Below are 27,155 nucleotides of genomic sequence, written 5' to 3'. Positions count from 1 at the left end.
TACCCCCTTTTACATGAGAAATATATTGCTTTTCACAAACAGACCATCAGGGGGTGCTGTATGACTGATTTTGTGCTGAAACCCCTCCCACAAGAAGCTCTGGGACCGCGGTACTTTTGGCAGTTTGTTACAATGTAACAAGGTTCACAGACAGGAATTAGCTGTTTACAGCTGTCTCTAACAGCCAAAACAGCTAGTAGCAGCTACATAACCTGCCCACAGTAAAAATGTCACCATGTAATAAATGTCAGAATGTAAATCGGGGAGAGGAAAGATTTTACAATGAGCAAACACTGACTAAATCATTTATACATAATTATTGTAAAAATTAAGCAATTTTTTTATTGCATTATTTTCACTGGAGTTCCTCTTTAAAATGCTGCTTTGTGTCCAATACAGATTTTTTTCCCCAGGGACTTTTGGCGTGTATCCCACTCCACCATGCCCCCCTCCAGGTGTTAGACTCCTTGAAACATCTTTTCCATCACTTTTGTGGCCAGCATCAATTTTTCTAGTTTTCAAAGTTTGCCTCCCCATTGAAGTCTATTCGGTTCGCGCGAACATTCGCGGGAGGTTCGCGAACCTAAAATCAGAGGTTCAGGCCATCTCTATTGGTGAGGTATGATCGCCATTCCAGGGTGTGTGTTTTTTTTATCAATATTTATGTTAGTTTTTTTAAAATATTTTTTACTATTTTTATTTTTTTTTAGAAAACCCCTCCCTCCCCCCAGCTGGCCAATCAGGCGATCGGCTGTCATAGGCTTCAGCTTATGAGAGCTGATTACTCTCATGAACGGCTAACAATACTTGCATCTTCTGACAATAAGGAGAGACGAGTGATGCTCACTAAGCTGCTAGCCAGCTCACAGCTAGAAGAGGAGGAAAGTGTACAGGAGGCTAGTACTGAATTAATACTTAATAATACATCTGCATATGTCATGGTGTTAGGGATACGTTGCAGCTGTGCTGGGGAAGAAGATGGCTATAAACACAGAGGAGATTTTAATCTAGGACTTCGGTGGCGTGGGGAGGTTATAGCAAGGACATAATCCATAACATCAGACATGGGTTTTCTGTAAATGAGGTTATGACTTGTCACCTATCCCCTTTTTTTGAAGTGTGCTCTCCAATGTTCTAATCTAGATCATGTGATCTGGTATTACTCACGGGTTGAAGCTCCATGTTTTTAAACTCTGAATTTCCTAGAGAGTACCAGACAGGCATGGAGGCCAAAGACTTAAAGTACTTACTTGCAGGGAGGGACCTCTTGTTGTTTTTTTTTATTATTATATAAAATCTGTACTGATACTTGAAATTGTAAAAGTTTCACCAACAAAAAAATATATAATGAAGAACTTAGGCACAGGAAGTTTGACTTTAAAACTGCTACACTTCCACCCACTGCCTGGTTTACAAATGCAGGGTTTTTTTTTTAATCATGATGTTCACAAAAACAAAGTTTTTAAGAAAAAGTTTGACCTTCACTGCAAATTTTGTGACAGTGTCAACAATAGCGGTCTTACCTCCGCTGCGGACTGCAGCACTTGCGCCGCTTCCGCATCTGATGTCACGCTCGCACACGGGGCGGCAGGACCTTTATAACTTAACCACTTGAGGACCCACCCTTTACCCCCCCTTAAGGACCAGCGCTGTTTGTTTGGATCTGTGCTGGGTGGGCTCTGCAGCCCCCAGCACAGATCCGCGGCCACACAGAGCGATCAGATCGCCCCCCTTTTTTCCCCACTAGGGGGATGATGTGCAGGGGGGGTCTGATCGCTCCTACCTGCAGGCATGTTGCGGGGGGGGGGCACCTCAAAGCCCCCCTCCGCGGCGACATTCTCCCCCCTCCCTCTCCTACCTGCTCCCCCGGGAGATCTGGGCTGCACAGGACGCTATCCGTCCTGTGCAGCCAGTGACGGGACGTCCCCTGTCACATGGCGGCGATCCCCGGCCGCTAATTGGCCGGGGATCGCCGATCTGCCTTACGGCGCTGCTGCGCAGCAGCGCCGTACAAATGTAAACAAATGCGAATTATTTCCGCTTGTGTTTACATTTAGCCTGCGAGCCGCCATCGGCGGCCCGCAGGCTATTCACGGAGCCCCCCGCCGTGAATTGACAGGAAGCAGCCGTTCGCACGAGCGGCTGCTTCCTGATTAATCAGCCTGCAGCTGGCGACGCAGTACTGCGTCGCTGGTCCTGCAGCTGCCACTTTGCCGACGCACGGTATAAGCGTGCGGTCGGCAAGTGGTTAAGGAGACGGGTCAGCTGATCCTGCGGTCAGCTGACACCAGCCTGTCAATCCCACACTACTGATTGGTCCAGCCCTCTGGGCGGGTAGTTTGAATTTGCTTTCTGTATTTAAGTTTGGAGATGTCACTTGCTCCTTGTCTGTTGTTGCGAATACTTCGGTGCTAGCGCTCAGACCTTACTCAGATCCATGTGTGTTTGAACCGGCAGGACCCCGGGGATTCACACCTAGCCTAGGAATTATAATATTATTACTGTATTGATTATTATTGTGTATGACCTCTTGCCTGAACTTCTGACTATTCTCTTGCCTCACGATTCTCTACCTTCGCCAATCTGATCTGCTGCCAACCTCTGCCTGTTTATAGACTCCGATATTTGCCTCACGATTCTGTACTGCGGTTTGACCGATCTGCTACTGACCTCGCCTGTACGACCACTCTCTATCTAGTGATAGCCCCTGCCACTAAGGGCTATCACTTTGGAGTACTCCTGTGAAGTATAAGTGTGCACCAATCACCTGTTTCTCACATTTGAATAAAGTACTGGCTACTATATTGCCAGAGCTATCACTGACCGTTACAGACAGATGCATGTCTGCAAGTAAATTAAAAAGTTCTCACCATTGTTTTCAGTGCAAGAAGTCAGTATTTTGGCCTAGCAAGAAAAAAATCAGATAGTGCCAACAGAACTCCGTAGAAATAGGCAGTTGCAACCATCTCTACTTGTGACATTGTATAAACTGGAAAACTCGGTTTACTCTGAAATAGCAAGGTTAATGTACAGTATATAACTATCTATGTAAATATCTGTGTCCTATTTAACCACTTTTTCTTTCTTTCCCAGGGCTTTTTATTGCTAACAATATCATTATAAGAAAAAAGTAAAACGTTATTTGTATTTGTTATTTTACAGGGGAGACAATGCCTTTAGCCACTTCTAATCACATCCTTCTGAGATTCAGCATAACAAGTGGTGCATCTGCCAAGGGATTTCATTTTGTTTATCAAGGTAACTGAGATTTCTCTCTTTCTCTCTCCGCCTTTCTTTCTCTTGCTTTATCTCTCTCTCAAAAGGTTATGAACATTTTGGTTCAAGCAGTCTAGCATTGATACGGCAGACTTTATTAACTTGAGATTGAGAATCTGCATGTCTTCAAAATCCAGCTTAATTAAAGAAATAAACTTCAGAAAGAAGTAATGCAGACAACAAACATGTCTCAGGTAGTTTTGTACCTGTTTTTCTCTGTGTAGTGTCGTTTGGTAGTTTCGAGGACTATATATTAAATATAATCTGATTTAAAGCAGACCTGGACTCAGAACTTCCTCTATGTTCCCAAAGTACAAAAACATAATAACCTTTAAAGAAAAGCATTTCTTTGTTACAGCTGATAAAAATCCTACACTAAATCAGCACTGTTTCTACTTCCTTCTTTCACGGAAGCAGAATTATTGTTAACAGCCTGTTCTTTCAAATCCGCTTATCTGCCATCGCAGTCAGCTGACAAGGGTGAGATCAAATTACAAGTTAACATTAGACACAGATGAGGGGGGATTAGACAGGCTAAACTCTCTAAATACATACAGGGTGCATTTCTGTATGTTTTCCTTCTGTCCTGTGCAAGGGTTCAGGTCCACTTTAAGAGTTTATATAGCAAAGCAGGCAACAATGTACAAAGTGGTGTAAAATAAAGAAACCATTTACAAATTATTTTTCAATAAATTGAAATCTGTTCGGTACTTTTAGTAGCAAATTCAATCATAGAAAGAACTATACAACTTGTGGGGCTTAATGCAAGGACTGACTGACCTTTCCTGTTATCCAGCATATTCTCAGAGAAATATGTTTCCATCCTTCTGTTAGCTGCATTATCCTTATGCCTCATTAATATTTATTTGACGTTAGCTGTCCTCAAGTTTTTCATCAGTTTTTCATATTCCTATTGTCCCTTCCTTGGATCACTTATATGTACATATCTATGGAGGATCCAGATACAGTACAGGCGTTGAACTCCAGTCACAGGTGTTGAACTCCACCCAGTATGCCAGTGTTTAGGACGAGCTAAGAAATGGAGGAAGGTTTTCTACTTGATGAATTACATCATTCCTAATTCTGTTCCCACAATTATTTTGAGCTGTCATAGGTACGTTAAAACCTCACCCTTGCTTTTGGCAGCGCTATCAAATTAAAATTTTGACTATGAGTATTTACGTACTTGTAGCTAAAGGTGGTCATACACTGGTCGACTTGCCATCAGATTCGACCAACAGATAGATCCCTCTCTGATCGAATCTGATCAGAGAGGGATTGTATGGCCACCTTTACTGCAAACAGATTGTGAACCGATTTCAGCCTGAAACCGTTCACAATCTGTGGTGCTGCTGCTCCCCCCCCCCCCCCCGCATACATTACCTGCTCCGCCGGCGCGAGTCCCGCTGTCACTGCTGTCTTCTCTGCTCTGCTCTGGTCTGGTCTCCAGCATGCTTCACTTCTTCCTGCCCGGCAGGAAGTTTTAACAGTAGAGTGCCCTCTACTGTTTAAACTTCCTGCTAGGCAGGAAGAAGTGGAGCATGCCGGAGACCAGACCGGACCAGAGCGGAGAAGACAGCAGTGACAGCGGGACTCACGCCGGCGGAGCAGGTAATGTATACCCGCTGTATTGCGTCGGTCGTCGGGCATTCGAACGCCGCTTTCGACGCATTCCCGACCCGCCAGCGACCGAGAAAAATCTTCCGCACGGATGGGTCGATGGGAGCGATCGATTTCGGACGGAAATAGATCATTCTGTCAGCGGTGTGCGCGGCAATTTCACAGCTGTATATCGGTGGGAAAATCGTTAGGTGTATGGGCCCCTTATTTGTAGTGTGCCACACTAGTACCAAAATTGTAAAAACCTTGGCACTTGAGGACTGGCATTTGACATTAATACTTCAAATTGTTTCATCACACAGCTGAGATCAGTATCGGAAATTAGCTTGAAGTGGAGTTATCTGCATGTCAGAGAAATGGCAATGTCAGAGCAGATCATATCACCAAAATCATTGACACCAGCTAAGACCCAACAAAGGAACAAAATCCTTCACCCAAAATGATAAATCTGTCTTGGGTGGGATTGTTCTTTTATTTTGAATCATTGCTTTATCATTTTTTGTTTTGTTTAGTTTTTTTTCAAGAGAAATTGTTTGTTCTCTTTAGGATGATGATTAGACACTGAATGAAGCAGTAATTCAGTAATTGATATAAAAAGGTCTAATACAGGGATTTTTTTTTAAACCTACGTAGTCTATCTCTGGATACAGTGCAATAAGAATGACATGGAAATCATGGGACATAATTGGTCTCTGAGGACTAACAGGCCTCAGTCCTTGTAACACAGTCTATCTCTGGATACAATGTAATCTAGTAGCTATACGAGGGATGTATTGAGGCATTATTTGTCTCTTAGGACCAGTAGGCCTCAGTCCATACAACAATCAACCAAAAAACAAACACACATATTACCTTCTTTTCCCGAAATTAGGCTTTTCCCCAAATATAAGCTCTAGCAGGAATATTGAACATGCTTTAAATATAAGCCTTGCCCTGAAAGTAAGCCTTAGCAGCAGTAAGGGAAAAACCCATGGCAACGTGTGTTGTCACTAGAGATGATGGTCTCATGGGCAGGACCATCGGCTCCAGTAGAAACACAAGTCGCAGTAGTTCTTCCCCATAGGCTCTTCCCCATAGGCTCTTCCCCAAAGAGGATACAGGGGACATCGGAAAACACCAGGAAGATATGGAGGACAAGGGATAGAGGAGGACACAGGTACAGAGGAGTACATGAAATGTATAAGGGGGACACAGGTCCACACAAGAGGTGGATCCAGCAGAAAAAAAGGCAGCATATAAATAAAAGAGATTTATAAAAACAATATAAAAAATATATTGTTTTTATAAATCTATTGTTTTTTACAGTATATAATATATTGTTTTTCACGGTATAAAAACAATAAAAAAATAAATGTGAGTTTCAACCGACCGACCATACCACTTCTTTCATTGCCTTTTTTACTTGCTGTCTTGCTGTTCCTTTGGTTTGAATAGACATAATTAAAACAATGATCTCTAAAAAGGACAGGAAACTGGCTTTTTTATTCTATTTTTCTGTTTTGACAAGCAATTTTTTGTGTACAAAGACAATATGCCATTGTCCTAAGTCACACATTGTTTATAACGCTGCAGTTATCCTGATTTTTTTTCTTTTTTTTCTTTTTAACTGAGTTTAATTGTTTTCTGTCCAGGAAAATATAAAGGACACACATATTTATTACCTTGATAAATCATATGCAAATGAACCAAGATCTTATAAATACATTTTCTGCAAGGCTTGGTTACACCATGACTAATTCATACAAACATAGATAATCATAATCTGTCATGAAAGAGAAGCAACTTAAAGGGTGCATGTAGGCTCAGAAAGAAAAAGTCAGGCCTCATTCACACTTACAAAACACAAAACGCTAGCGCTTTTGGTAGCATTTTGCTCTGGCGATTTTTGGCGATAAACACAAAAAATCCCCATTCACACTCGGGGCGATTTTCCGCGATTGCGATTAGCGCTTCTATAGCACTAAATGCGATCGCCAGGAAATCACTTGAAAATGGTGCAGGATACAATTTGGGGGGGGATTTGCGTTAATCGCCGGCGATTAAGGCAAGTCGCCCAAGTGAGAACGGGCCCATAGGTTATTATTGCACTAGCGCTTTAAAAAGCGCTAGCGCTTGATCATTTTGCCGAAATCACCGGCAAAACGCTCTAGTGTGAATGGGGCCTAAAGCTTTATTAGAGCAGCAGCACTGTCACTCCGGCTGCTGTCTCCAACTCTTAGTTGAGCCTGGTCTCTCCATAGACTTCTGCTCTCAATTTAGCCTGTTGTCATTGCATACAACACTATCCAGGACTGCAGAGCTCAGAGCAGGATCATCTACAAGGCAACCTAGGCTGGTTCCTGGGGCCTAGTGGGTGTCAAGGAGACATAATAATAGCTACTTTGGCTCACCTTCCACCTCAGCTCAATAAAAGGACTATAAAAGGCAGAAAAAAAGTTACTTTCTTGCCTAGGGCCATGTGGGTGGAAGTGTCACATGGGGAATAGGGCAGTCTGAGAGTTCAGTTATATGGAGGATGGCAATTGGGATGTTACAATACTTTTAAAATGCTGGAAGAGCCACTGCAGGGAAAAAAAAATATTTTAATTAGCTGAACATGCTAATGTTTTTCTAGATTTTATGTTTTTACCTGTTACAGCTTTTTTTACGTACAGCTTTTGTTACAAAGGCAAGTAAGTAGCATGTATATAGGTACACTTTACGTTTTTGAATTTTGATTACTGCTGTTTTGTGCATTGTAGATTTACTAAATACACACACTTCTCTGGCTTGCAAAGTCATTCATTTTATTTATCACTCTATATTCCAAAATGACCTTATTCTGTGTTCACTTTCCACTGGGCTGATTTCAATTTTGCTTCACAGCAGTGTGAAACATTTACGAAAGGATGAAAAATAATTACTAGAAGAAACAGCATTGCCATTCAATGGCACAGACTTAAACTACTACACATTTCCCAAAGTCGAAAATAGACATATAATGCACTGTGTTTCATTTTTATCTGTATAGACCATAAAACTAATTATGATGAGATCTCATCATTATCAAATAGTTCCCATGGTGAGACCGTAGAAATCAGATAAATCATCCTTCTTCTTCATTTACCCACCTACCAACCTCTTTACTTTTTCAGTTTAAACTGTATAGATGAACATTGATTGCTGTTGATAGCTTAGATGTGGCCTTAACCAGGATTTTTTTTTGTATCATCCATCCCTTATTTCATGTATTTTTACAAACACAAGACAGAACATGTACCGGTATATTGCACTTGTCTTCTGTGGACTCAAAGCACTTCAGGGCTGCAGTTCCAAGGGCGACCAGGGTCATTAGGGAGCCTTGCCCAAAGACTCCTTGCTGTTTTATGTACTGGCTTGAGCCAGGAATCAAACCCTGTTCAAGGGCTCAAATCCTACATCAAAGGCAAGAGCCTTACTAATATGCTATCCAGCTGACCCTACCACCTCTGATTGACATATGCAGAATAACAGGGCCATATGGTTTTACATTAAGGCCGTGATTTCCATACGGTGCAGCCGTGCCATTATTTTACATCACTACTGCTTCGTGTACCAGTATTGGTCTTGATTAGTGAAATAAAACGAAGCTACACTGCTTCACTACATACAATCTAAAAACAGTCCATGAGGTCAGGAGGAGCACTAAAAATACCAAATGTGCAGAAGGTCTTCAGTTCATCTAGAACTATTGTACAGATGAAGAGGAAAGTGTTAAATGAGTAAGAGAGAAGTATGGAGTATGTACCTATACCCGTAACTGACACCTATGGCACTATATGTTACTTATAGGTGCTGTAAACTTTGTATAGTGCTTAGTATGCAGACATTTTATTACTTAATAAAATAAAGGTTTTCTGCAAAAAGAAGCCTTTAGCAATATCCTTAAAATTAACTCCAGCATTAATATAATCCCTAAAGAGCAAATGTAAATGTAAATTTGACATTCTATTTATCCTCTTCAAATATAAAGTTACTAGTCCCACCTGTAAAAAATTATATATGATCAGCGCAGAGTCCAAAACAAAAGACGAATCTTCAACAAAGAATAAGAGCAGGCAAATCTCCACCACAATAAATATTGGGTTCACGGCACAGCTCTGCAATCATGGATACCCAAAAAAAAAGGAAAGAGGCTTACCAGCTGGTGACAACCCACATTATAAGGTTGTATCAACGATTTGGTAGGACATCAGGAAGCAACAATCTGTCCAGGATCCACCAATTCAGCAATGATTCATCTCACAAATGGATATCAGTGAACATCATAAAAAACAAACAAACGGCAACTCTAAGTGTAAACCATTTAATATAGAGTTTTCTGTCCAGTTCTGTAGAGTTATACAGTCCTTTACTGCTGACCCATACACACGTGCAACTGTCTAGGAGTTCCCATTGCATGGGCCCGTATGTAAGTTTTGTTTGTATGCTATTTTTTTAAGCTGTTTTTACTATGAAAACTCTATATTAAACGGTTTGCACTTAGAGTTGCCGTTTGTTTTTTATGATGTTTACTGATATCCATCATTGCTGAATTGGTGGATCCTGGACAGCCTGTTGCTTCCTGATATCCTACCAAATCTAATGTCTTACCAAATCGTTGATACAACCTTATAATGTAGGTTGTCACCAGCTGGTAAGCCTCTTTCCTTTTTTTGGGTATCCATGATTGCAGACTCGTGTCGTGAACCCAATATTAATTGTGGTGGATATTTGCCTGCTCTTATTCTTTGTTGAAGACTCGTCTTTTGTTTTTGGACTCTGCGCTGATCATATATAATTTACCTTTTTGTGAACTCTGGACATTGTTCTTCTCTCAGCAGCGGCCACTTTGTTTCCTTGGCGCTGATACACATATGCACACCTGTAAATAATGGGCACTAGTCTAGTTGGCACTGCAGCACGCGCCAATGAACTCGTGCACATAGCCTCAAATTCCCCCCCACCACACACACACACACAACTCGTGCACAGCCGTGACACCCGCTTATGGCTGTGACTCGCACATGTGCATGCACAGCCACAACCACTGCCCGAAGTCCACTCACGTGTCATGCATGCATGCTAGGCATAATGAATGCACAGATACAGGACACAGGAGGTCGCAAGGACAGGCAAATTATTATATAGGATCACTACCTGCCAGGTATTTTTCTTACAAATCCTTCCCTGAGTTCCGTGTCCACTGCCTCCTGGCACAAAGTCCGACTCTTCCAGAGAAAGGGCCTCAGCACTTTATCTCAAGTAGAGAAAGTGCTGTGGGGACGGGGGCTTGGGAACTGATATGAACAAAAAGACCCGGCAGGTATTTATCACTTTATATTAGTGTAGAATCAATGAAATGTCAAACTTTTACTAAATTTGATCTTTACATATATTTAACAGTGGCCTTTGCCTTCTTTCTGGATCTAACGCAAATTCGCTATGCTTAAAGAGGACCTCCATACAAAAAAGAAAAATCTGTCAGCACCGCTGTAATGAAAAGATATATTTACCTCCGGAGTCTTGTCCCACGAAACCACCCCGAAGTCCCTGCAACACTACACTTCCGCCGCTTGGCCCTGCCTCCACTCTCTCCTCCAAGAAAAATGCCAAGCTATTAATGCATTAAATTGCCGGGTGTTTTTTCTTGGATGGAGAGAGAGGAGGCGGGGCCAAGCAGCAGAAGTGGAGTGATGCAGGGATCTCGGGGTGGTTTCATGGGACAAGACTCCGGAGGTAATTATGACTTTTTATTACAGCAGCACTGGCGGACTTTTCTTTTTTGCATGGAGGTTCTCTTTAATGTAAACACTATCCCTAATCTTAATTACACTTTTACATCTAATTTCCCCTAGTATGAACACATGAAATTAATTGAAAATTCATATAATCACTCAGTTATTTAAGATCATAGTAAAATGAATGATCTGGCTAAAGCATGACTGGACAAACAGACTCACTGTTTAAATGTTACCATGTTCTCTGCCCATCTCTCACATTGCATTGGCTGGTAAGTGTTTTTAGGCAGCATGTATTTCTCTTTCTTTTAAAATGTATTGGGTTTGGTTTATTCATCATCATTTTAGATGCAGATGGCTCTTGGGGGTATTCTTCTTTACATAGATGTTCACATCATTAAGAGAAAAGCAAACCTGTGCACAGTATGTTTTCCTTTAAGCCAAAAAGCAACTTTTATTTTGAGTGTAGCTGAGCAATCACTTTTATTTCTCTATTGCTGTGCAGTTGATTGAAATAAAATTGTAGTACAGACTGCAATTTTAAGTCCCAATGGTTTTTTTTTTTTACTAGAATAGTTTGGAAGATGTGGAGAAAAGTGTTTATTTTAAGTCTCAACTTCTGACTGTAAAAAACATTTGATGAACATGTTTGGTGAATATTTCCACACAACAATGCAGACAGAAAATATTCAAAGCCTGAAGAACCTGTCCTTCATTTCCTGTGAGGCATACATTAATTGTTTGGCATTCTTTTTCTCTACAATGTTAGCATTCATCAGATCAAATTAACCTTGCTTACAAATAACACTTGCAATTACTTAATGATGATCAGCACAGGAATTATATTAAATGGCCGGTGCTCTGTATATTCAGAAACAAGGATTATATGCTTTCTCATAATTATTCATAATACATTTATGTACATCTTAAAGAAATTCTAAACACCCCCCCCCAAAAAAAATAATAATAACAAAAAACATTGTTTCAGCTTATGTGCATACTGCACACATTAACCACTTGCGGACATGGCCCGTTGAATCAACGTCCAGCAGGTGGTGATACCGTTCTGACCGGACGTTGATTCAATGTCCAGCGCTAACAAACCGTCCTGACGCGATCGTGCGCACCCGAAGGGGGAGATTAAGCTGTCATATGACAGCTGGCATCTCCCCCGAGTGATCAGCAGCCATCGCGTATGGCTCCTGATCACGGGATCACTACGATCACCGTCGGATCGTAGTGATCCACTTTGACAGCGGCGGTGGCAGGGGGGAAAGAAGAGGATCCACTCACCTCCCTGCCATTCCAGCGACGTTCGGCGCCCCCCTCTGCTCTGGCCGGCATCTCAGCTCCGTCTGACATCAGCGCCGGATCCCGGCTTGATGACGTCATCAAGCCGCGACCCGACCTGGGCGTCATTTGGAGCGGAGATGCTGGCTGGAGAAGAAGGGGGCTACTGCGGCTCATCGCTGGAGCCTGGAAGGTGAGTAATGGCTGCTGCGCACAGGGGGGAAACCTGGCCACACAGGGGGGAGACAGCACAGCCAGCCACAGACGGGATCCGGCCGCCCGACCCCCCCAAAGGCGCGCACCCCCCTCCACCGCAAAATGCCCTGGTCCTTAAGGGGGGCAAGGCGGCCGGTCCCAAAGTGGTTAAAGTGAATCTGAAGTGAAAATACCCTTATGATATAATGATTTGTATGTGTAGTACAGCTAAAAAATGGAACATTAGAAGTACAGATATGAGTCTCATATTGTTTCCAGTACAAGAGGCGTAAAGAAACTTCAGTTGTTATATATGACCCAAGTTGGGTCAGAGAGCTTCTCTGAGCTCTCTGACCCAACTTGGGTCGGCTACAGCGCAGTTTTCTGAAGCACTTATCTCAACTGGTCTCTAACTGTTTCTAGTTTGTTTAAAGTTTTACTGCCAGGAATTCCAAAGGGCCATTCGTTCTGCTCTGCTTCATCATTTAACCTCCTGAGCGTTACGCCGCTCAGGAGGTTTTGTTACTTTTAGCCCGATTTTTAAGTAATTGTGCCAAATGAGTGTAAACCTTCTAGCTAGCACTAGGCTAGCTAGAAGAAGTGTTCGGCACCCTCCGATCCCCGCCGCTCCCCCGTTTATACATTACCCAGCCTGGATCCAGCGATTGGCGCAGCTTCCCCGGACAGCTCTGGTCTTCACTATGGGGAGGATTGCACATGACGTCATGACAACGGCGACGTCCTCATAGAGAGACCAGTGCTGTGTCGGGAGGCTGCGTGATCGCTGGATCCGGGGGGGGAATGAATAAATGGGGGGATCGCGGGGGATCGCAGGGGAGCGGCGTGTGCCCGACACTTTTACTAGCTATGTAAAATAATATAGATGATAACTGATAATATGATAATGATATAAGAGAACAACAGGATGTATATAAATGGTATATAAGACATATGAGGATAGTGTGAGCTTGTTTAGGGGGGTTCTTTTAATTGACTATGTATGTAATGAAGTGTGGACAGATGATGTGAACAGGCCTTCCCCTTTGCAGGGTGGACCATAATTTAAGAGTGTAGGGAGGGGTGGCCCCTTTGGCAACAAGTTTTTACTCATATTCCCTGTATTAAGTAATTCCCTGTATTACGGACAGTTGCCCAAAGTGTGGAATGCACCTACATGGATGGCTAACTGAAGTAGAATGGGGGGAAGTTCTGCCAATAGGAAGTGGGGATGGGGGCGCCCAATCAGCATGCAGACTAGCCAATAAGGTTAAAATGATGCGTACGTAATGACACGTATGACGCGGATAAAGGCAGCCAATTAGTGCAGCCCGAGAGACAACCTGTGATGACGCGTACGTACTGAGGCATGTGACGCGGATGGTTGATGCGTACATGCTGACACGTATGATGCGGAAAATGGTGGCCAAACGCGGACGTAATGACGCATGTAGTCATAGCCGGCCTTTGACCTGTGCGACCAGAGCGGTCGCACAGGCCGCCGGCTTCCAAGGGGGCACCTAATAGCTGGTTACCTATACTGAGAGCACCTACACCTGATTTCCTATACTGGGGGCACCTATAGCTGGCTACCTTTACTGAGGGCACAAACACATGGCTACCTATACTGGAGGCACCTATGCCTGGCTACCTATGGGGGTGATGGAGACCTTCAACTGACTATACTGGGGGCACCTATGCTTGGCAACCTATATTAAGGGCACCTACACATGAGATCGGGGGTGTTTTTTTTGGGGGGGCGCACTACGCGTGGTGCAAATTTTTGGTGCTGTGCTATCATTGTAAATGGGGGCGGATAACAGTCCCACTAATTGTTTTTATTAATATTCCTGAAAGGTTCTAGCCTTCATTTTTAAGTATATTCAGGAAAAAAAACTCTTTCCATCCATGGTTATTAATAGTATTTTTCCTATTATACATATGTGGCGTGTCACAGAGAACCTGAGCATTTAGCATGATGTGTCACAACGTCAAAAAGGTTGCTAACTCCTGTCCTAGGAGATATCTCAGGAGAAAATGTGAATTGCATATGGGTCTGTGTGTGTGAGTGCATGTGTGCGCACGCATGCGTGAAGAGGATGAAGAGGGGGCACAAAAATCAGGTTTCGCTCAGGGCGCTGTGAAGCCTAAGGCCGGCCCTGCATGTAGTGTGTGCGGACGCGACCAATCGATAGCAATGGAAGGAAACATGTGATCACGCGTACGTCTTGACGAGTATGACGCGGACAGAAGCGGACGAAAGCGGACAATCAGCACTAAGGAAAAGGATATAAGAACCCTGGTAATGAGTCCAACCCCCGTGCCCCTGATGAGTCATGAGGGAGTGACGAAATCGATCGGGCGGGAGGTTGGACATACCAGGAAGTGAAGTGAATGGCCGGTGGAGGCGGTGGTGTCTGCAAGCTGAGTGGAGGGGGAGCTGGAGGACCCAACACAAGCTGTGCCCTGCCAGGCAATGGGGGAGAGCCCGTAAAACTCTGTGTGCAATACCTTTTGGAGCATGTAAGTGCAATTTTATAATTAAAGTTTTAAGTGTTATACGGAGTTACGCTATGCAGGCTATTTCTTTGAGGTACTTTGCATGGATAATGTGGAGAATAATGGTGGTCTAAAAGGACAGCATCAAAGTGGCACCAGGATCCTGAAGTACTGAGGCTCCTGGATTTGTGCATGGTTGGCCAGTCTAGCAGTGGCCAATACATCGGGTGAGTCTGTTTACTGTTGGGTGTCCATGGTGATGGTGGCACAAGAGACCAAGAAACTGCATATGAGAACTGCATATGAGAACTCCTAAGTGATTTTTATGTGGACTTTTATATGAATTAGGATGTGTGCTTAAACGATTGTGTACAACTTTTACTAGCTAGCCTAGTGCTAGCTAAAGGATTTACAGTCATTTGGCACAATTATTTATTATGGGGGACTCCTGGGGGTACAGTGTCGGACATACTGCTAAGGAAGTTAAAATACAGAGTGCAATTTTGTAAACTGAAAATAAGAGAGAATGATACAATGTTATTAAAAACAAATCAACAAGAAAAAGTCTGCTTTTCTATCAAAGGAAATTTCAAAAGCAGCCAACAAACCTGCCCAGCTATTATGCACAGTTGACAGTAAGTGCAATCCATTCTACAGATAACTCAACATCATATCCTCTAAGGACCTATGTGAGAAATTTGCCCTCTTCTTCACAGACAAAGGGCCATATGCAATTCACTTTTTCACCTGAGTTTTCTCCTAGGTGATATTTTTAAACTTGTCAATAAAATGCCTTTTAAGCCATCAGAAAACAAGAAAATGCTCAAAATAATTTTGATAGTACTATTTCACCTACTTTTTGGTACTTTTTTAGTTGAAAAGTACTGAAAAGTTATTTTAATCGAAGATGAAAAATTATCTCCTGGGAGAAAAGTGAGGTGAAAAAGTGAATTGTATATGGCCCAAAGTCTCATCTATTTGGTCTGCTATCAAATCCACAACACCGAAAACCTATGCAGAGCCTCATAATGGATGCCATCACAACCTACCGCAGCGGTCTGACTTTAAGGTAATTACTCAGAAAGACATATCAAATGTCCTTCTAAACCATCACCAGATTACCTGCGGCCTGGACCCTGGCCCAACACAGTTCATGTTGAAATGCCCTGATCTGTTTAGGCCAGAATTTCATAAGATAGTAAACTGTTCCTTGCAAGCAGGAAAGGTTCCTACCTGTCTGAAAGAAGCAATCAACTACAGACATGTCTCCAACCTCCTCTTTCTGGGAAAATTTATTGAGGAGAGTGCATATGCATACCTCCAACTTGAAGCCCGGTTCTCGATAAACAACATCAATGACCCCCCTACAATCTGGTTTCAAGAAGCACCACAGCTGTGAAACAGCCCTTGTCCAGATTTGCAATGACCTGCTCATGGCCATTGACGGAGGCAAGTTTTCCATCCTGATACTGCTTGATCTCTCAGTGGTTTTTTGATATAGTTGACCATGAAATCTTGCTTAACAGGCTGCAAGAGTACTGTGGCATTGATGGTTTAGTCCTCCAATGGCTCTCTTCCCTCCTGGCTGGCAAAACACAAAGGGTAGCCTTGGGGCCTTTCCAATCCAACCCTGTACTACTAAAATATGGTGTGCCTCAGTGCTCAATACTATCACCTTTGTTGTTTACCATATATTAAACTCCACAAATCAAATCTCAGCTGTGGTGAAACATTCCTTCTTTCACTTAAGGAATATTGCAATAATTAAGCACCTCATTCCTTTAGAGTATATTCCAACCCTAGTTTATGCCTTTATCACATCACGGCTGGGCTACTGTAATGCCCTTTATGCAGGCCTTCCAATGAAAGACCTATACCGCCTGCAGCTAGTACAGAATGCTGCCGCAAGACTGTTAACAAGCCAACCCCGCCATTGCCACATAACAACAATCCTTTGCTCACTACACTGGCCAGCCGTAAAATGGAGAATCCTTTTCAAAGTTGGAATGCTAACTAACAAATCCCAACACGACCTAGGTCTTGGATGCCTGAAGGACTTATTGCAACTGCGTCACACCTCCCACAACCTCAGATCAAATGGATCCAATAACTTGACCACCCCCAGAGTTCACCTGAAAACCTGTGGAGACAGAGCTTTCTGTCATGCTGCCCCTACCTTGTGGAATGCCTTGGCAAAGATAATCAAGACCGCTCCAACCCTGGACACATTTAAATCAAAACTGACAAGCCACCTGTTTATCTGGCATTTATGATCACATAACTATGTACTGATCTCTATTTACTCATCTGAGACAAGCTTATGCGCTTTGGGTCCTACGGGAGAAAAGCACTTTACAAATGTTTCATTGTGGTTGAATGTAAGTGAAAATAAAAATATGAGACTTTTTTTTTTGCTACTAATATTCTATTAATTATCAGTACTACACATACAATTCATTATGTCATACGGTTTGTTTTCCTTCAGTGTCACTTTAATAACAAAATAATTTCAACAACTGTATCACTATGAAAAATTGTTATTGTAACAAAGGTTTAAGATGGTAAATCCCCACTAATTATAGGCATGAACTGTGAAAGTGAAGTAAGGGAAAGTGTGTAAAATGTTATAGGAAACAGTAAAAGAAGGGGTAAGTGGTAGAATATCTGGAAATGCATAGTGGAACTCTAGTAGAAGCAATTGAGGGCTGAGTTCCACCATAATTTGCTTTGACTCAGATAGTAAAATAGAGAAAGCCAGTTATAGAAGAGAATACCCAACAGACCTGAACACGTTGCCCAAGCTTAAAAAGTAAATAAACAAATACTGGCTGACTGACATGCTATACATGATTTTTGACAATGCAGACCTCCTGGTTCTAGTCTGCTTATTAGCTTAAGATACATACCCACATTGTGATTTTGCAATTGATCTTTCCCACAACCGGCAATTTTTTTTTCTTGCATGATGAGCACTCATTTCCGAGATTTCACGACTTGGGTATGTCACGACGTGGGTATGTGTGCATGAACAACGTTTAGTGTTGCACAGCAATTTCAATCAACATGGCAGATGTTTGAGATCCCCGACTACTCCCGCACACAGTGCCGCTATTATTGGAACTCTCGTTTGCGCCCGTCGTGTGCCATCATATGATGTAATGTGTTCCAGGGGTAGGAAAATGGATTGGGGAATGTTTGTTCGTCAGGTTATGTCACTGAGGGTTCCCTGACCATCTCCTAGTGAGTACAGGCCTTTATGAAAATTAGTAACAACTGGCCTCCTTTCTAATAGACCGCCAGTGAGGTTAACTCGCTGCATGCTAGTTTCAGGTGGTTGCTCAAAAACAACTAAAAATCAGCATGGCAGCCAGGCAACCAGCATTGTTTATAGTGCAATTAAGATTGGCAGCCTCCATATTCCTCTCACTTCAGGTCTTCTTTATGTAAGTGAGCATTGCCACAGCTTTTGTCAGCACTATGCACTTTCAACTAAGGAAAAAGTCTTGGACAAGTGTGTTTTATACTGTAAGTATTGTTTTTCTTTAATTGTATGGCACTGCTTCTTGATGGCATTAGTAGCTTGCTGATTGACATTTCGTTTTACCTTGACTTACTGTATGTGCTAAGCAGGCTATAAAACAACAAAGCACATGCTGATGTGTCAACAGCAGTTCAAGTCCATCACAGTGAATTGCCTGTGAGAACTGTAAAGGGAATAGAAAGGTTAACAGCCTGTGTGTAGTTCATCATGAAGAAAAGTCAGTATTAAACATTCATATGTAAATACAAAAAAAAATATTTCATGTGCATTCCTTTATTCACCGTCTGATTGAAAGACTTTTATAATTTTTACTCTAAAAAAAATTGTAGGCAATGCTTTATTTTTGTTCTCTCTATCATGACCAGTGTTTCATTGTGATACATTTTTAATCATTTTTCTTCTCTTTGATGTAGCGGTTCCACGTACCAGTGACACTCAGTGCAGTTCGGTTCCTGAGCCAAGATACGGCAGAAGAATTGGGTCTGACTTTTCTGCAGGATCTGTTGTCCGATTTGAATGCAATCCCGGCTATTTACTTCAAGGTTCTAAAGCTATTCGGTGTCAGACAGTCCCAAACGCTCTCGCACAATGGAATGCTACAGTGCCTAGTTGTTTAGGTAAACGTATTCTTAATTCTTCTTATCTAGAAAATAGCTAATCAACAAATGTCTGAGACACTGCTAATTTTACATTGCGCTACCTATAATTAATTTTATGAGTATGTACAAATGCAAAATGCTATTACAATCATCGCCTATTACATTGGCATACATTTGCATTAGTAATGATGTCAAACAAAAAGATTGCTCTATAGCACAGGCATGCAAGGATATGATAAGCACCGTATATTAAGCAGTGACTGTACAAAAATATTCACATCATGTGTAAATCAATCCAATGCACTCTAGACAGCCAGCTTTGTGCTGCATACTGTTTAATAGATAGCATAATGAAGCAGCCTCGGAGAAGGATGTCAATGTTTTCTTTTCATAATAAAAATCACCTTTAAAAAAAGATTGCCTTATCTAGACTAGAGCATTCAATTGGCACACATTAATAAAAGCAGATGAGCCCTTTATTGATTTTCTTTTATTAAGAAAGCCTGGATCACCAAAGAGGGACAAGCTCTTTCAAAAGAAGTATGGGAGGAACAACTTTATGGCACTGATGTTCATAAACCTTTGTACACAGTGGAAATGAAAACAATGATGACATGGCAATTAAGGTCTTCTGTTGGAATGACACTCGTGATACTACTGAGAAGTAGAGATGGCCAGAACGGCTCGCCGGCGAACTTCCGCAGTTCGCGATCGCTGAGAACCGCAAACTTTTTCGGAAGTTCAGTTTACCCCCATAGTGCATCATGAGGGTCAACTTTGGCCCTCAACATCACAGTCAGCAGGCACATTGTAGCCAATCAGGCTACACTCCCTCCAGGAGCCCCCCCGCTCCTTATAAAAGGCAGGCAGTGTCAGGATTTTCACTCAATTGTGTGCCTGCATTAATTAGAGAAGGGAAAGCTGCTGCAGACTCTCATAGGGAAAGCTTAGGTAAGCTCTTGTAGGCTTCTTAGCTTGCTCCTTGCTGATTCCTATTGCTAAAAAAGCACCCTTCAACAGCTCTTTTGAGAGCTAATCTTGTTCTTGTGATCTATTTTTGTGTGTGTGTGTGTGTGTGTGTGTGTGTCCCACTGACACTTGCGTTGCATAGACAGCCTTGGTAGTTCCTACTGTGTGTGCCACTGCCAGGCCCAGCACATTCAGTGACTACGATGTTTCAAGGGGTCTAACACCTGGAGGAGGGCATGTCGGAGTGGGATAGACGCCAAAGTCCCAGGGAAAAATCTGAGTTTGACGTAAAGCAGCGTTTCAAGGGCAGAAATCACATTGAATGCTAAATTGCAGGCCTAAAGTGCTTTAAAACATCTTGCATGTGTATACATCAGTCAGGGAGTGTAATTAGAGTTCTGCTTCACACTGACACACCAAACTCACTGTGTAACGCACCGCAAACAGCTGTTTGTGTAGTGACAACCTAGCTGGACTGGTACGCACCATGGCGAGAGTGCAGGCCGTGGCAGTTTTCAAGCCCATATGATCGGGCTGAGGCAGCTCAATGATAGAACAACAGTGGCTGACTGTCCAGTTGATCGAATTTGGTCTGTCCACAATGAAGCAACGACCTTATTATCTTCTTATATGTAGCTAGCCATAGGTAGGTGCCCCAGTAGTTAGCTAGGCATAGGTAGGTGTCCCAGTATAGGTAGTTAGGCATAGGTAGGTGACCCAGTAGTTAGGTAGACAGTATAGTTAGGCAGGGCCTGGCACAGTATAGCAATTACCAAGGTCCAGAAAAAAATAGATCACAAGAACAACATTAGCTCTCAAAAGAGCTGTTGTGGGGTGCTATTTTAGCAATAAGAATTTAGCAAGGAGCAAGCTAAGAAGCCTACAAGAGCCTAACTAATCTTTCCCTATGAGTGTCTGCAGCAGCTTTCCCTTCTCTAATTAATGCAGGCACACAAGTGAGTGAAAAGCCTGATGCTGCCTGCCTTTTATAAGGGGGGGGGGGGGGGTGGCTCCAGAAGGGAGTGTAGTCTGATTGTTAAAATGTGCCTGCTGACTGTGATGTAGAGGGTCAAAGTTGACCCTAATGGTGCACTATGGGGGCGAACCAAACTTCTGAAAAAGTTTGCGAACGCAAACCACCGAAATTCGCTGGGAACTGTTCATTGGCGAACCATTCGGGCCATCTCTACTGTGCACCCACCCACCTACGTGAGTGCACGCAGTGTCACTGTGCCTGCCCGGTACCTGTCTCTGTGTGACAGGTGCACATTGTAATACCCATCACTGCATATACCTACTACCTGTTGTTTACTTCAGTGCACCCACCCACCAACGTGAGCGCAAGCAGTGTCACTGTGACTGTCCGGCACCTGTCTGTGTGTGACAGGTGCACATTGTAATAACCATCACTGCATATACCTACTATCTGTTGTTCACTTCAGTGCACCCCCCAGCCAACACAGGGGACTAATGAAGGCACAAAAGAAAAATAAATAGGCACTTGGGGGTGGAAGCAGGCACAAGGAAACAGAAGTTGGCACAGGGGGACAGAGGTTTCCCAGAGGGGGAAAGATGGAGGACCAGAAGGACAGAGGGACACAGTGAAAATTTGGGATGGAGGTGGCAAAAGGGGACAGGTGTGGGGGGGGGGGGGGGCGGCCAGAGGTGGCACAGACAAAAAAAGGGTACATCAAAAAAGGGCGCCTGGAAAAAAGGGTGCAAGGTGTAACCGAAATGTAATATTGTCAATAACCATATTTTATTGTTTCTTTTTGTAATAAAAATCTAAAAATAATGTGTATAACACTAAAAAATGTTAATATACGTATAATTGTTATAATTGTATAATATTGTGTAGAACCTTCTTTTATCGTTTCATGATATAATGAAATCTAAATATATTGTTTAAAAAAATGAACAAAATATATAAGTACATTCGTAAAAACTGTAGTAAAACATTAGTAAATATTATCAACATTATACTACAGCTAAACTTAACCCTATTCTCACACAAAACCCTCCCTCTACCTATCCCTAACCCTTAGACCCCCCATGGTGGTGCCTACCCTAAGACCTCCCTGGTGATGCCTAACCCTAAGACCCCCCCCCCCCTCCCCCAGTGGTGCCTAATCCTTAAAACTCCCCTAGTAGTGCCTAACCCTAAGGCTACTTACACACTAAGACGTTGCATTTTAGGGGACGTTATGGTCGCATAACGTGCCCCTAATGCAACGTATGGTGGTTTTGAAGTTGGACGTCAGATTGAGCTGCGTTATGCAGCTCTCAAAGCAGCCCCTCCAGGTTAGTGATAGGAAGTCCGGATCTTTTTAAGGATTCGGATCATTTGAATCGGATCATTGAAAAGATCCGGATCTTTAAACCGAATCATTTGAATCATTTTACTAGGGAAGCAGACTGGGTGAAATGACTAGCAGGACAGGACTTTACCTGCACTGTACATTCTGTATGTTCCTGTTTCTTCCAGACAGACATCCACTGTGAACCGAATCTTTCATTGTGATGATCCGGATGATTCGATTCACAAAAAAGATCCAGATCAAATGAACGATTCGTTCATGATCCGGACAACACTACAGTCCTACCACGAGTCTCTGTAGTGCAGTGAATATTAATTAGCCATGTGGCTGGCCGCAGAGGAGGAGGGGAGACCTCCTCCTCCAACATTACTGAGCATGTGCAAGCAGTCTAACACTGCTTAGCCCAGTATAATGTACAGCATGCAGCACTTTGTTTAAACGCTTTAAACATGCTGCGTTACAATGTAACGTGTAACGTGGGCACTGTGAACAGCACAATCGATTTTACAGTGCTGTGAGTTAGGCTGCGTTACTGGCTGCTGCAACATGGGACTTTAATGTCCCACTGTGAAACCAGCCTAAAACTCCCATATTGTTTATCAAATAATGTTTTTACTTGATATATTTAGTTATTTGAGGAGTATTTCTATTGTCCAGAGAATATCATATTAGTTATGAAACTTTACGTAGATAGAAACGGTAACTATGGTAAGTATGTTTGTTAACATTATTATATGGTAAGTATGCTTGTAAACATTATTATTCACTGGTCACCCATTGCAAACGTTATTATTCACTGGGCGACCATTGTAAACGTTAATATTCAACAGGCACCTAAATTTCCCATTGGGCGCCCATCAAATGATATTTAACATGAAAGTCAGTGGCGGCGCACTTTTTGTTCACTTTCCTCATGAGCCTAAACAGACATAGTCCTACCTTATACAAAGATGACTTTGCTGAACCCAGTGGTTGCCAACTCACTAACACTGGTTGTGCAGGTAAAGAACAGGGTTGCTCGGGTAGTACTTTTTAAAACCCGACCGGATCCGGGTACCCAGATATCCGGATTCGATTTGGATATCCGGATCCGACCTTGCGTATATCCGAGTGAATTCGGATATCCGACCAAATTACCCGCGGATACCAGACCTATTCGGGTATCCGGATAGAAAAAACGGAAGTGCCCTTTAAATAGCTTTAAAAAGGGTTTTTAGGGTAAATTATGCATGTAGCATCACGTTTTTTTTAAAGGGAAAACACTCATTTATTATTTGGTGGACATAATATGAAAAAAAAAAAGCTGTCAATTAACATCAGGACTAGGTTCCAGACAGCTGTTGGGCAGCCCACATTGTGTCCAAAGTCCAATCGCACAACTGGGACATGACAGTTTTCAGCCCAGACACCTCCAAAAAATGACACCGCAATTGTATTTTGGATTAAATATAGGTGGTGGTATCAGCAGCAGTGGCCTGTGGCACCGTGACGGTGGGAGCCAGCGCCAGCTTGCTTCAGCCTCTTGAACTCCTCATGCTCAACAACATGTTTTTTTGTCCAGATGGGTGATGAAGCTGGAGGTGCCATACTTGTAGGGGTCAAAACCTCTGCTCATCTGTAGTTTGCACACATTGCATATGGCAAACTTGCTGTCCAATGAGGGCAGAGTGAAAAACTGCCAGATTGGGGAGGTGAAGATTCCCCTGCGGCCTGAATGAGATGCGGTTGGGGGTTGAGTGGTGCGGCTGGTGGTAGCGGCAGAAGGATGTGGGTCCCGCATTCCAAAGGCCACTGTCTGCAATGCTGATCCTCCGTGCCAAACCCACTGACGCATCCTCCTCCTCAGAGTCAGAGCTAACATCCCCATCCTGTGGATGGTAGTCATGGTCCTTCATCTTGTCATCAACATCATACCCCCCTCCTCAAAACCCAGAACATCCCACTTGAAACTCCTTGCGGCTAACAGCCCTGAGTTCAATCATGGCGCCTGGAGCAAAAAGCTCGCTGACTGAGGGTAGGCTACCCACTGGGGTCGACACTGACACGGCAGACCTTCTGAGGGTGGCCGTAATGTTGCTCCCTGTCGTCTTGCCCTTGCTGCCCCTCCCCCGGATGCCGGTGCAAGCAGACATAGTACAACTTATACGTGATGATGTCACCAGATGATGTGGGGTACTTTTACCTTAATGAAATCAGGGTTGGACTTTAAATCAAATCAGTGAGAGACCGCAGAGTAGAGGACAGACAGTGCACACTATCTGTCTAACTGTCACACTGACAATGCTCAGCACAGCAGCACTGCAGTAATCTGTAGTAAGCTAACACAGTACTACTCTCTCTAACAACTAACTGCAGTACTAACTAACTATATAATACAACACAATAACACAGTAATCCTATTCCCTAACCTATACTGTCCTGCTGGCCTGCACAGCACACACAGACACAGACAGGACCTAACTGAGTGAATGAAATCAAACAATTACACTAGCTAGCTAAAAAACACAATAGAATTATAGTGTAGTGAAGGTATTTAGCACTCAACGCTTTAGGTTTATCACTGTATACAGGCAGCACTTGCTAAGCCAACAGCACTGGAGCAAGTCTGTCAGTGACCAGCCAGCCAGCCACACAAGCAAGCATGATCTGTCTCATCATGCCAGCCCTCCTTATTACACAGGGGGGCTGGCCAGGGTTCCCTTCTGTGATTGGGTGCCAGGGCTTATGCTGGGAGGCCACTGATTGGCTCAATGAGGTCAGATGGGGCTGGCCAAAGTTCCCCTCTGTGATTGGTTGCTAGGGCTTCTGCTGGGAGCCCTCTGATTGGCTGGGAGCCCTCTGATTGGCTCAATGACATCATCTCCCTTGTTACAGTACCCACATCCAGATATCCGTCGGATATCCGCGTGTATCAGGATTATGCGGCCAGATATCCGCATAGAGCTAGCCGGATATTGGCCCAGGTATCCAGGATCCGGATAGCAGAAAAATGGTCGGATACCTGGGTTATCCAGGTACCCGGGATCCGGATGAGCATCCCTGCTTAGTAGTGGACCATTCTGTAGTATCCAGAAACCAACCTAAGGTCCAGTCACAGCCCAGTCAGGGTGAACAGTCTTGTGGGGCATAACATGACACAAATAATGGTTGTGCTACCAAGCAAAAAAATCCAGGAAATCTCACCCGATGTTGCTTATTAGTTCCTGGTTTGTTCCTTCTTCTGCAGACACTTCCAAAGATCAGCATGCGTATGCAGGGTGTCCTGGATGGATGATATAAGTCAAGTATCGATCAAGGGGGAAAAACTAGGCAATCTACACTTAAAGGATACCACAACTGACATGTGGCATAATGAGATAGACATGGGTATGTACAGTGCCTAGCACACAAATAACTATGCTGTGTTCCTTTTTTTCTTTCTCTGCCTGAAAGAGGTAAATATCAGGTATGTAAGTGGCTGACTCAGTCCTGACTCAGACAGGAAGTGACTACAGTGTGACCTTCACTGATAAGAAATTCCAACTATAAAACACTTTCCTAGAAGAAAATGGCTTCTGAGAGCAAGAAAGAGATAAAAAAGGGGGAAATTCTTATCAGTGAGGGTCACACTGTAGTCACTTCCTGTCTGAGTCAGGACTGAGTCAGCCACTTACATACCTGATATTTACCTCTTTCAGACAGAGAAAGAAAAAACGGAACACAGCATAGTTATTTGTGTGCTAGGCACTGTACATACCCATGTCTATCTCATTATGCCACATGTCAGTTGTGGTATCCTTTAAGCTGAGGAAAGTCAGCTGAATCTAATAATTCTCCCACACATTCAGATGGATAAGGGGTGCCTGTGTTCTTCTCTGACCCTGATTGGTGGAGCAGTATATAGAAGAGCCATGGAGGAGCACAACCACCATACCCACTGAACACAAGCAAACATCAGCACTGCAAGGCTTTGCTCTTTTTAGTAAGGATGCTCAGGTCAAGTTTTGTAATAGACCTGAAGCTGAATACCAAGCATAGGGGTGATTCCCTTGTCAAAAACACTATATAAGGGCAATTTCCAAAGGAGAAATGCTTTGTTTGTTATTCAGTAGATTCATTTTGCACCATTGGTATGCACATTTATGAAACAAAACATAGCTGAGCACATGCATGGACCATAACCAATTTTGCTTCATAAATGGGCATACACACACTTTTTGGCATATGCACCTTTATGCAGGGATGCTCGGATGTGCCTCATCCACGAATTCGGCAATCCGCGTGGTTGGAAAAAAAAATCCGCATTCGGCCCCGCCGCATGCGGATTTTCGTCCGCGTCCACGCAACCATGCGGATTTTCTGCCGTGAATGGTGTAATCACGTGTGGATTCCCGCCCGGAGGCGGATTTTCTTTTAACGTTAATAACAAAGCCCCCATACATGCTACAATCCCCCAAATTGCATGGATTATCGAGGTGATAAGGGGCAACATAACTTCAACATAAAAAATTCCCCCAATTTTTTTTTTTCTAGAGATAATGGATTTTAAAGTGAAATCAACACTTTAAATGGGGCTATTAATTGGTAATAAGTGGTTTTAAAAAGGGATATACGCGTTAAGCAATCAAAGAGGTGAAGGCGAGTTCCAATGGCACTTGGCGGCGTAGGTACCGCTGGAGGAGGATGAGTGGCTGACGCCAAAAAGGCCCCAGAGAGGTTTTTGTATTATTTTTTTTTGCAGCAATTAGCAATGACATCGCAGCAGAGTTGTCAGTGGACACGGGCAGTGTGAACGCAGAGTGCAGTGGTGGTAGCGACTGAGTCAGGAGAAGGACTATGCGGGCGGTCAGTTCAGCAGCACAGAAGGACCACGGCAACATACTGGTAGTAGTAGTAGCAGCACAGCGTCATAGTGCTGGCCTAAAAATTAAATGCACCCGGTGACCCGGGCAGTGTGAACGCAGACAGAGTACATTGGTGGAAGCGAATGAGTCAGGAGGAGGAGGACAATGCGGGCGGTCAATTCAGCATCACAGAAGGACCATGGCAACATACTGGTGGTAGTAGTAGCAGCACAGCGTCATAGTGCTGGCCAAAAAATTAAATGCACCCGGTGACCCGGGCAGTGATAACG

General features: G+C 43.3%; 1 protein-coding gene and 1 long non-coding RNA gene across 5 annotated transcripts in view; one reads left to right on the top strand and one right to left on the bottom strand.

The window, feature by feature from the left end:
• Positions 1 to 27,155, top strand: part of CSMD1 (CUB and Sushi multiple domains 1) — a 2,205,021-nt gene that overhangs the window by 1,796,627 nt on the left and 381,239 nt on the right. Inside the window, 2 exon segments of the mRNA XM_068281348.1 lie at positions 3,163 to 3,258; positions 18,570 to 18,773. Coding sequence (XP_068137449.1) covers positions 3,163 to 3,258; positions 18,570 to 18,773 — 300 coding nt within the window.
• Positions 1 to 27,155, bottom strand: part of LOC137571757 (uncharacterized) — an 88,018-nt gene that overhangs the window by 8,343 nt on the left and 52,520 nt on the right. For all 4 annotated transcript variants that reach the window (XR_011031419.1, XR_011031421.1, XR_011031422.1 and 1 more), the window contains one exon: positions 25,226 to 25,304. This is a non-coding gene — a long non-coding RNA (uncharacterized lncRNA). The remainder of the gene's footprint in view (positions 1 to 25,225; positions 25,305 to 27,155) is intronic.

Source organism: Hyperolius riggenbachi, chromosome 4 (genome assembly GCF_040937935.1).
Source record: "Hyperolius riggenbachi isolate aHypRig1 chromosome 4, aHypRig1.pri, whole genome shotgun sequence".
Lineage (NCBI taxonomy): Eukaryota > Metazoa > Chordata > Amphibia > Anura > Hyperoliidae > Hyperolius > Hyperolius riggenbachi.
This window is presented reverse-complemented; position numbering and strand designations above follow the sequence as displayed.